Source organism: Macrobrachium rosenbergii, chromosome 10 (genome assembly GCF_040412425.1).
Source record: "Macrobrachium rosenbergii isolate ZJJX-2024 chromosome 10, ASM4041242v1, whole genome shotgun sequence".
In the NCBI taxonomy this organism is placed as follows: domain Eukaryota; kingdom Metazoa; phylum Arthropoda; class Malacostraca; order Decapoda; family Palaemonidae; genus Macrobrachium; species Macrobrachium rosenbergii.
Window position 1 is genome coordinate 70,238,299 of NC_089750.1, and position 12,049 is coordinate 70,250,347.

The 12,049-nt window shown below is 36.1% G+C and overlaps 3 protein-coding genes across 4 annotated transcripts in view; all 3 read right to left on the reverse strand.

Moving 5' to 3' along the window:
* Positions 1-1,153, reverse strand: LOC136842841 (cuticle protein 19-like). Its single transcript, XM_067110714.1, has 3 exons — positions 1,121-1,153; positions 626-810; positions 1-449 (listed from the first exon to the last, which is right to left on the reverse strand). The coding sequence occupies exon 3, from the start codon at positions 441-443 to the stop codon at positions 93-95; it is 351 nt and encodes a 116-aa protein (XP_066966815.1). The 5' UTR covers positions 444-449; positions 626-810; positions 1,121-1,153; the 3' UTR covers positions 1-92.
* A 2,532-nt stretch (positions 1,154-3,685) lies between these two features.
* Positions 3,686-5,068, reverse strand: LOC136842834 (cuticle protein 7-like). The gene is made up of 3 exons (XM_067110707.1): positions 5,042-5,068; positions 4,546-4,731; positions 3,686-4,357 (listed from the first exon to the last, which is right to left on the reverse strand). The coding sequence occupies exons 1-3, from the start codon at positions 5,051-5,053 to the stop codon at positions 3,995-3,997; spliced, it is 561 nt and encodes a 186-aa protein (XP_066966808.1). The 5' UTR covers positions 5,054-5,068; the 3' UTR covers positions 3,686-3,994.
* A 5,196-nt stretch (positions 5,069-10,264) lies between these two features.
* Positions 10,265-12,049, reverse strand: part of LOC136842827 (cuticle protein 7-like) — a 52,433-nt gene continuing 50,648 nt past the window's right edge. The window contains exons 1-3 of one of the 2 annotated variants that reach the window (XM_067110696.1): positions 11,395-11,456; positions 10,901-11,086; positions 10,266-10,728 (exon numbers count right to left, since the gene is read on the reverse strand). In XM_067110696.1, coding sequence (XP_066966797.1) covers positions 10,345-10,728; positions 10,901-11,086; positions 11,395-11,406 — 582 coding nt within the window. In that variant the 5' untranslated portion in view covers positions 11,407-11,456 and the 3' untranslated portion in view covers positions 10,266-10,344. Of the gene's footprint in view, positions 10,729-10,900; positions 11,087-11,394; positions 11,457-12,049 lie in introns of those variants that run through there. The other variant, XM_067110697.1, reaches the window with a different exon arrangement.

A 12,049-nucleotide genomic window follows, 5' to 3' on the forward strand; every position in this document is an offset into this window, starting at 1 on the left:
GTAATGATAAATCCGGGTACTGTATAGCTTCTATATTGTATTGTTCACATAAATTATAATCTTTGTGGATGTTGACACTTTCCGCCAGCTTCTTAATTTCTGGGAGGACCGTAGAGAGAATCGGGCTGCTCATAGGTAGGGGCTGGGGCTGAGTAGGAAGGTTGAGGGGCTGGGGCTGGGGCTGAATAAGCAGGAGCAGGGGCTGAATAAGCAGGGGCTGGAGTGTAAGGCTGGGGCTCTGGGTACTGGGCTTCGCCCTCGTAGGTGACCTCAGCCTGGTATCCGTTGTCGTTGTCGGCGGTGTAAGAGACGAACTGAGTGCGACCGTCGGGGAGGAGGACGTGGTACTCGCCCTTGACAACATTTCCGTCGGACTGTGAGTCGTGGGCGAAGTCGAGGCCCTTGTACTGGTCGTTCACGGCATACTCGAAGTCAAAAGGCATTCCTTTCTGTAAACAAAATTCACATAAACATTTTTTGTGTTGGAAGACAAGAATGTAATGGGACATTAATATCCAAAAGTGGGCAAATTATTCATTTTTAATACACGATTATGAGCTCACACACACACACACACACACACACACACATATATATACAATAAAAGAAAGTAAACAATCCTTGCCTCAGGTTGCTCGTAGGATGGAGCAGGGGCTGAATAGGATGGTTGAGGGGCGGAATAAGTTGGTTGGGGGGAGTGTAGACTGGGGGAGGAGGGGGCTGTGTAGGGGCAGAGTACCCATACCCAGAAGAAGGAGCTGGCTTATCTGGCCTGGCCACAGCCAGAGCTGCCAAGCACAACAGAGTTACCTGGAAAGTGACAATAAAGAAAATAAGTCTCGGTTTTGTCTTAAAACGGCAGAAAAATTCATGATAATTATTTATAAATGAATGTCTTTAAAGTAGCCCCGTTTTCATTGGAGATTTTGCACTGGTGCAATACATTTACTGGGTATCACATTTCACTGCAATACATTTACTGGTTATCTCATTTTACTTTAATATCTCAAGAAACTCAGTGTAAAACTATAAGTGGTTCAGTCACGCATCAGTCACTATAATGGCTGCTGCCCACAACTGGAATCTTTTCAACTCTCCAGGACTGAGTCCCACTACACACCTTCTTGAACATGTCGGTGATGCCAATCGTTTGCGAATGTTCTGTGGGCAAGGGAATGCCCCATTTATACCAGCCTCTTCGCGATTGACCTTGCATGCCACGCCCGCTGACCTAGCCACCCTCTTCTTTTTTGTTTATGCCTCTGATTCCTGTTCCTTCAGATACCGCTTGGGAAGGCGGTCGCGATAATTTCCTATTTCAGAAGAACTGAGAACTTTAAAAAAACCTTGTGTTTTATGAGCTTTTATCGTGATCTTTCCTAATCCTCCGGATAAGTCATTGTTTATGCAATGCATTATATATATATATATATATATATATATATATATATATATATATATATATATATATATATATATATATATATATATATATATATATATATATATATATATACATGTGTGTAATATGTGTGTGTGTGCATTCCTATTTTTCATCACGAATTTATTCATAACTCCATCACTCCTTTATCTATATGTATATTTCTATGAATTTTTCTTGGTAGTCTTTGGAATTAACTTTTTGTGAACACACGCAGACAAACGTACATGCGATTAACATCCACACCTTTCTCATTGTTCTCGTTTTCTATAAATTTATTGCGCCGTGATTTTTCCTTGCTCTGCGATGATGTGAGAGAAGAGTAAACGACTAAAGCTGATTTATGAGTAAAAAAAAAAGCATAATTGGTAGTTTTTTTTGGGTGGGTGAAGGGGACGCTGATTATTCTTCAGTTTATGTGTTACTGGTCCCTTTCTTTTCTGTCTTGTTTTACTTACGTGTTGCTATTAATTTTTCTCTCTCTCTTCACTTTCTTTATTCAGGGTACATAATGTGCAAGGGGGCCTTAACAGTCCTCTGGTGAGAATTCTTTGGGTGCACATGATGCTGGTCAACTGAGGAAGTTTCTGCACAGGGAGTTTATTCACAAGGCAGTTAGGTGATTGCCTTGTTGTTTTTATCTCTTCAGCCAACCTCTGAGAAGGGAAATGATTCAATGTTGACTATACTATTCGAGTAGTTATGCATACACACACGCACACACACGTGTGTATGTGTGAGTGAGTATGTCTATTGTTAAGAGTCACCTGTTTCCCATATTACATTTTTTTGGCGTCACCACATTCATGATGCGTACTATTTCATTATTTATATAATTGCACCATTAGTACTCTTTATTCACGTATGCCAAAATGTTTATTAATAAAGTATATTCAGTTGCCATTCACATTCATAAATCTTTTACGCGTATGACTTTGCTTTAATCCCATACAAGCGACGTTAAACCAAATTTCTTATTAAACAATCTAGAAATAAGAGAAATTTCTCTTATTTCTTTTCTTGAACAACACTTCTTATTTTTTCATGATTTCCTTACAAGAACAGGCCTGTTCCCGGTCTCCGTTTTGTTTTTAATTCTCCGTTTAAAAAAACCTAAATTTTCGTTAATTTCTCCTCTTAAAGAAATTTAATTTTGTCCTGTTTCTTCATTTGAGCAGACCCTCTCAATTTCCTATTATTTCTACTTTTAGAAAGTCGTTAATATAATTTCTCCGTAGCAGCATAACTTCTCAGTTTTCTCTTATTTCTCTTATTCTGGAACCCTACCTCTCAGCTGCCTCATATTTCCCCTTTTCAAGAGACATTAATGTTATTTCTGCTCTGTAACAGAACCTCTCAGTTTTCTCGTGTTCCACCCATAAGGAAACTTCAGTTTTATCTTATCTCTTCTGTAGAAGACGACCACATCCACTCCACTGACAGTCGAGACAGAATTCACTCTATTTGTTCCACGAATAAATTGTTAGTATAATAGGGTCAACGGAGTTCATTCCACATTTACGAATGGAATGGGCTTGTTGATTCTTTTTTGTATTTATGTTTATTTTAGTTTTCGTATGTAATTGGGCATAATTCTTGTGCGGTTTAAAAAATATATATAGAAAAAATGTTTTAGAGTAGAAAGGGAATGACATTTAGGAACCCCTTTCTGTTAGCAATTGTTCACCCATAAGAATTAAAACACACGTATTGTATTTTAGAACTACAATGGCAACAGAATCCGCAATTCGGGAAAAAAAGGAGCCAACCAATAATATTCGCAGTGATGATAAAATCTTCCTCATTATCACGTTATCCATGTTAGCAACAACATAATTTATGTTTCCTTTTTGTTGTAGTGGCAAACATAAATTCTTTATCACAAACAGATCTGGCATTCGTTTCAATTGTTTCCAGTATATCATAAACAACAATGACATACCAAGTGATGTTATCTTTGTGTATACGATTATTTCCCCTCTTTCTCTTCATAGGTCCCTTTGGCACTGATACGAATGTACATTACTCACCATTAATGTGCAATTTCATGTATTCATCCAGTCAGCATAACAATAATGACAGTAGAGATGTTGAAAGGATTTCCTCTGCACCACTTTCATTATACTTCAAGACGAAGTATTTGCTTAGAAATCAAGACGGCACACAAATAATATAACAACTTAACAAGCAAGGGAATAATTATTAGAGGGTGGTTCTCGAATGTAAATGAATCACAAAAGAACAAACGGTTTAAAAAATATTTACTTTTAATAATTTACGTAACACTATGTGGACCTTTTTGGGTTGCCTACGTCTGTTTTTTGGTAGACAGTCAGTTGTGACCAAATTAGTGTGTAGAAAACATGACGAAACAGACAACAAAAATAGGATATAATAAACTAAACACGTTAAAGAAATTGCTCGGAATAACATTCAAGGATTCGGAATAATAAAGGATTTGTAGTCATAAATCCGGTTACTCTATAGCTTGTATATTTTCTTGCTCACATAAATTATAATCTTTATAGATGTTGACACTTGTCCGCCAGCTTCTTAATTTCTGGGAGGACCGTAGAGAGAATCGGGCTGCTTATAGGTAGGGGCTGGGGCTGAGTAGGAAGGTTGAGGGGCTGGGGCAGGGGCAGGTGCTGAATAAGCAGGAGCAGGGGCTGAGTAAGCAGGTGCCGGAGTGTAAGGCTGGGGCTCTGGGTACTGGGCTTCGCCCTCGTAAGTGACCTCAGCCTGGTATCCGTTGTCGTTGTCGGCGGTGTAAGAGACGAACTGAGTGCGACCGTCGGGGAGGAGGACGTGGTACTCGCCCTTGACAACATTTCCGTCGGACTGTGAGTCGTGGGCGAAGTCGAGGCCCTTGTACTGGTCGTTCACGGCATACTCGAAGTCAAAAGGCATTCCTTTCTGTAAACAAAATTCACATAAACATTTTTTGTGTTGGAAGACAAGAATGTAATGGGACATTAATATCCAGGTGTGGGCAAAATTATTCATTTTTAATACACGATTATGAGCTCACACAACACACACACATACACACACACACACACACACACATATATATATAATAAAAGAAAGTAAACAATCCTTGCCTCAGGTTGCTCGTAGGATGGAGCAGGGGCTGAATAGGATGGTTGAGGGGCAGAATAAGTTGGTTTGGGGGGAGTGTAGACTGGGGGAGGAGGGGGCTGTGTAGGGGCAGAGTACCCATACCCAGAAGAAGGAGCGGGCTTATCTGGCCTGGCCACAGCCAGAGCTGCCAAGCACAACAGAGTTACCTGGAAAGTGACAGTAAAGAAAATAAGTCTCGGTTTTGTCTTAAAACGGCAGAAAAATTTATGATAATTATTTATAAATGAATGTCTTTAAAGTAGCCCCGTTCTCATTTGAGATTTTGCACTAGTGCAATACATTTACTGGGTATCACATTTCACTGCAATACATTTACTGATTATCTCATTTTACTTTAATATCTCAAGACACTCAGTGTAAAACTATAAGTGGTTCAGTCACGCATCAGTCACTACAATGGCTGATGCCCACAACTGGAATCTTTTCAACTCTCCAGGACTGAGTTCCTCTTCACACCTTCTTGAACATGTCGGTGATGTGAATCGTTTGCGAATGTTCTGTGAGCAAGGGAATGCACCATTTATACCAGCCTCTCCTCGGTTGACCTTGCATGCCACGCCCGCTGACCTAGCCTACTTCTTCTTCTTTTTTTTGTTGTGCCTTCGATTCCTGTTCCTTTGCTTGGGAATGCGGTCCTGATAATTGTGTGCTTCAAGAGAAATGGGAACTTCAAAAAAGCTCTGTGTTTTATGAGCATTTGTCATGATCTTTCATAATCTTCAATAAGACACTGTTTATACAGTGTATTATGAATATTATATATATATATATATATATATATATATATATATATATATATATATATATATATATATATATATATATATATATATATATATATATATATATATATAATATATATATATATAATATATATATATATATAATGTATATATATATATATATATATATATATATATATATATATATATATATATGTATATACCTATCTTTCATCACGAATTTATTCATAACTCTAGAACTTTTTACTTATATGTGCATCATCTATGAATTTTTCTTGGCGGTCTTTGTCATGATCTTTCATGATCTTAAGGATAAGTCATTGTTTATGCAATGTATTATATATATATATATATATATATATATATATATATATATATATATATATATATATATATATATATATATATATATATATATATATATATTCAGGAGCAGGAGCAGGAACAAACATGGCGACGCACTATAATTTATTTCGACGCGTTTCGCATTCAGCTGAATGCATTGTCAGGGTTCTGTACAATACGACCAATAAAAAGATGTGAATTTGCTAGTTATCAAAAAAAAAATCTTTTATATACTAATTAAAATGAAAACCAAAACTTCACACATGCGTAAAAGTACACTCAAGACTGACAAAGTTACAGAGAAAATCAGTGTATTTTACAGAACCCTGATGATGCATTCAGCTGAATGCGAAACGCGTCGAAATAAATTATAGTGCGTCGCCATGTTCGCTCAGGCTCCTGTTCTCTGGATGTTTTATCACCTTGGCTGATTCGCCTGCCTTCTCCGTTCATATATATATATATATATATATATATATATATATATATATATATATATATATATATATATATATATATTTATAATTTATAATATGTATTATATGTGTGTGTATATATATATATATATATATATATATATATAATATATATATATATATATATTATATATATATTATATATATATTATATATATATATGTTATATATATATATATATATATATATATATATATATATATATATATATATATATATATATATATATATATACACATACATATACAGATATATTTACATATTAGAGCCCCCTTCAGAACAAATGGAAAGTTATGAAATTTTCTGCTATAGCCTATCTCCAAGTACATTATTTTAAGTTTCTATTAAGCTATTTTTCATTTTACATTTCTTGTATTTTCACACTGAGTGACGGAGTTAGATACAGTCATGGCTAACGACACGGAGGAAATCAGATGGATTGACGAATCCGGGCTATAACCTTCAGAGAGGCCAGGGATGCTGGCGCATCTTTCATTTCACGTTCCTGGATAGCTAATACATTAAAAGAGATGAATCCTTTGTTAAAAGAAACTGGAACAAAAATCCATATGACTGTCATCACGAAAAGAGTGAGAATCTTGGAAGGCCTGAAGTCCTTTCTTAGGAGTCAAAAGACATTATAGCTGAGGCAGTGGGTAGACCAAGAAAGTCTTTACGTAAATTGGCGCTTGAACTAGAAACAAAAAAAGGAAAGGAGAGAAGTTATAATGCTGTATATCGTGAGCATTTCATGTTATCAGCAAGCCCAAGCAACAGAAAAGAACATGCATGGTTTTGTGGTTCATTTCTTAAAGATTGGGGTGAAGTTGACTTTCTCCATGTTGCCACATCAGATGAATTCTTCATTTACACAGTCAGGAAGCCAAATCATAAAAATGACATCTTTTGGGCTGCAAAGTTGGATAATATCAGCGATGACATGCGCTATCGCCAAGTTGTGAAATTTCTTGAATGTTTGGGAATTTTTCTGTTTCACGGCCAAATGGTTAATGTGGACCATCAAAGAAAAAGGACAGTCATGGAATGGCGAATACTTCAGAGAAACTGTGCTTACTGGTGGAGTATATCCTTTCCTCAAAGATCCTGAAAATGTTTTATCTATAGAAGAAGTCACATTTTTGCATGATAAGGCACCATATTTCAAGGCTCTTCAGACACAGGAGCTGCTTCGAAACAGTGGTATCGATTTCTCCTTGTCAAGTGAATTTCCAGGTAGCTCCCCTGACCTTAATGTGTGTGAAAACATTGGTAGTATCTTAAAGGGTCGTGCTGAAGCGCCCACAGTGAACTATGATGGTATACCAAGCCTCGACGACCTGTGAAGAGAGGTGACCGAAGTGCTCAGGGAAATGGAGTTTGAGTCTCAGCTTTTTTGCAATTTGCTGAAATCATATCCCTCAAGAATGCAGGCTGTGGTACGGGCAGATGGAGGCCACACAAAATATTAAATACTCAGAGAGAAACTTAAATAAATACCTGTTCTGAATTACTTTCGTTTTTGTCCATATCAATTTTAGTTTAATTTCGAAACACCCTGTATATATGCATTCCTATTTTTCATCACGAACTTATTCGTAACTCAATAACTCCTTTACTTATATGTGTATCATCTATGAATTTTTCTTGGCAGTCTTTGGAATTAACATTTTGTGAATACGCGCAGACAAAAGCACATGCGATCAACATCCACAACTTTCTCATTGTTCTCATCCTCTATGAATTAATTACGCAGTGATTTTTCCTTCCTCTCTGATGATGTAAAAGATGGGTAAACGACTAAAGCTCATTTACGAGAAAAAAAAGGACATCATAAATGGTAGTCTTTTGGGGGGGTGGGGATGAGACACTGGTTATTCTTCAGTTTGTGTGTCAGTGGTCCCTTTCTTTTCTGTCTTGTTTTACTTACGTGCTGGTATTAATTTTCTCTCTCTCTTCACTTTCTTTATTCAGGGTACATAATGTGCAAGGGGGCCTTAACAGTCCTCTGGTGAGAATTCTTTGGGTGCACATGATGCTGGTCAACTGAGGAAGTTTCTGCACAGGGAGTTTATTCACAAGGCAGTTAGGTGATTGCCTTGTTGTTTTTATCTCTTCAGCCAACTTCTGAGAAGGGAAATGATTCAATGTTGACTATACTATTCAGTAGTCATGCATATATATATATATATATATATATATATATATATATATATATATATATATATATATATATATATATATATATATATATATATATATATATATATATATATATATATATATATATATATATATATATATATATATATATATATATATATATATATATATATATATATATATATATATATATATATATATATATATATATATATATATATATATATATATATATATATATATATATATATATATATATATATATATATATATATATATATATATATATATATATATATATATACACACACACGTGTGTATGTGTGAGTGAGTATGTCTGTTGATTAGAGTCACCTCTTTCCCATATTAGATTTTTTGGCGTCAGCATATTCATGATGCTTACCATTTCATTATTTATACAATTGCCCGTTAGTATTCTTTATTTACATATGCCAAAATGTTTATTAGTATAGTATATTCAGTTGCCCTTCACATTCATAAATCTTTTTCGCGTATGACTTTGCTTCAACCACATACAAGCGACATTAAACCAAATTTCTCTTGTTAAACATTCAGGAAATAAGAGAAAATTCTCTTATTTCTTTTCTTGAACAACACTTCTTATTTTTTCATGATTTCCTTGCAGGAACAGGTCGGTTCCCGGTCTCCGTTTTGTTTTATTTCTCTATTTATAAAAACCTACATTTTTGTTTATTTCTCCACTTAAAGAAAGTTAATTTAGTCCTGTTTCTTCATTTGAGCAGATCCTCTCAATTTTCTATTATTTAATCTTTTAAAAAGATGTTAATATCATTTCTCCATAGCAGCATAACTTCTCAGTTTTCTCTTATTTCTCATATTCTGGAACTCTACCTTTCAGCTGCCTTATATTTTCCTTTTCAAGAGACATTAATGTTATTTCTCCTCTGTAACAGAACCTCTCAGTTCTCTCGTGTTCCACCCATAAGGAAACTTCAGTTTTATCTTATCGCTTCTGTAGAAGACGACCACATCCACTCCACTGACAGTCGAGACGTAGATTTCACTCCAGTTGTTCCACGAATAAATGTTACTAGAAGAGGCTGAAAGGTGTTGATTCCTCATTTGCGAATGGAGTGGATTTGTTGATTATTTTTTCTTTTGTATTTATGTTTATTTTACAATTTCCGTATGTAATTGAGCATAATTCTCTGCCTTGTGCGGGTAAAAATATTTATATTAAAAAATGTTTTAGAGCAGAAAGGGAATGACATATAAGAGCAGAAAGGGAATGACATTTAGGAGCCCCTTTTTGTTAACAGTCGATCATCCATAAGAATTAATTAAACATACGTGTTGTATTTTAGAACTAAAATGGCAGCAGAGTCCGCAATTCAGGAAGAAACAGGAACCTACCAATAATATTTGCAATGATATGATAAAATCTTCCTCATCATCACGTTATCCGTGTTAGCAACAACATAATTTGTGTTTCCTTTTTACTGTAGTGACAAATATAAATTCTTTATCGCAAACAGATCTGGCATTCGGTTCAATTGTTTCCAATATATCCAGTCATCTTAGTAATAATGACAGTAGAGATTGTTGAAAGGATTTCCTCTGCACCACATTCATCATATTTCAAGACACGTATTTACTTAGAAATCAAGATGGCACCCAAATAATACAACAGCTTAGCAAGCAAGGGAAGAATCATTAGAGGGTGGTTCTCGAATGTAAATGAATCACAAAACTACAAACATTTTTTTTTTTTGTATATTTTCTTTGAATAATTTACGGAACACTATGTTGACTTTTCTGTTTTTTAGTAGACGGTCAGTTATGACCAACTTAGTGTATAAAAGCCTTATGAAATAGAGAGCAAAAATAAGAAGCTCACGAACTAAACACGCCAGAGAAATTGCTTGTAATAATATTCAAGGATTCAGATTAATAAAGGTCTTGTAAAGATAAATCCGGGTACTCTATAACTTGTATATTTTCTTGCTCACATAAATTATAATCTTTATAGATGTTGACACTTGCCGCCAGGTTCTTAATTCCTGGGAGGACCGTAGAGAGAATCGGGCTGCTCATAGGTAGGGGCTGGGGCTGAGTAGGAAGGTTGAGGGGCTGGGGCAGGGGCTGAGTAAGCAGGAGCAGGGGCTGGGGCTGAGTAAGCAGGAGCAGGGGCTGAGTAAGCAGGTGCTGGAGTGTAAGGCTGGGGCTCTGGGTACTGGGCTTCTCCCTCGTAGGTGACCTCAGCCTGGTATCCGTTGTAGGCGTCGGCGGTGTATGAGACGATCTGAGTGCGACCGTCGGGGAGGAGGACGTGGTACTCGCCCTTGACAACATTTCCGTCGGACTCGGAGTCGTGGGCGAAGTCGAGGCCCTTGTATTGGTCGTTCACGGCGAACTCGAAGTCAAAAGGCATTCCTTCCTGTAAACAAAATTTACATAAACATTTTTTTGTGTTGGAAGACAAGAATGTAATGGGACATTAATATCCAGAAATGGGGAGAACTATTCATTTTTAATACACGATTATGAGCTCACAAATCACACGCATACCATACACACATATGTAATAAATGCAAGTAAACAATTCTTACCTCAGGTTCCTCATAGGTTGGAGCAGGGGCGGAATAGGATGGTTGAGGGGCGGAATAAGTTGGTTGAGGGGGACTGTAGACTGGGGGAGGAGGGGGCTGTGTAGGGGCAGAGTACCCATACCCAGAAGAAGGAGCGGGCTTATCTGGCCTGGCCACAGCCAGAGCTGCCAAGCACAACAGAGTTACCTGGAAAGTGACAATAAAGAAAATAAGTCTCGGTTTCGTCATAAAACACCACAAAAATTCATGGTAATTATTTCCAAATAAATGTCTTCAGAATACTCTCGTTTTCACTTGAGATTTTGCACGGGTGCAATACATTTACTGGGTATTTCATTTTTCTGTAGTATATTTACTTGGCATCTCGTTTTCCTTTAATATCTCAAGAAACTAAGTAAAAGTAGAAGTGCTTATGTCAAGCATCAGTTACTACAATGGCTGATGCCCACAACTCGAAACTCTTCAATTTTCCAAGACTAAGTCCCACTACACACCTTCTTGAACATGTCGGTGATGCGAATCGTTTGCGAGTGTTCTGTGGGCAAGGGAATGCCCCATTTATACCCGCCTCTTCGTGGTTGACCTTGCATGCCACGCCCGCTGACCTAGCCTTCTTCTTATTTTTTGTTGTTCTTTCGATTCCTGTTCCTTTGCTTGGGAATGCGGTCCTGATAATTGCTTGTTTCAAAAGAACCGGGAACTTCAACAAACTGTTTGATGAGCTATAATCATGATCAACCATAATCTTCCGTATTAGTCATTGTTTGTGAAAAACAGGAATTAAAATGTATGTATATATATATATATATATATATATATATATATATATATATATATATATATATATATATATATATATATATATATATATATATATATATATAATATTAATTGCCATTCTTCATCGCGAATTTATTCATATCGTCTATGAATTTTCTTGGATAATCTTTGGAATTAACGTTTGGCACATACGCTGAGACAAACGCACATACGATTATATTCCCGAACCTTCTCATTGTTCTCATTTTCTATGACTTGATTACGAATAGACCTGACTTACGAGCAAAAAAAAAAAAAAAAAAAAAAAAAAATAACAGCGTATTGGAAATTCTAATCATGTAAGTCTTACCGAACTTCCTGGGAGGGTAA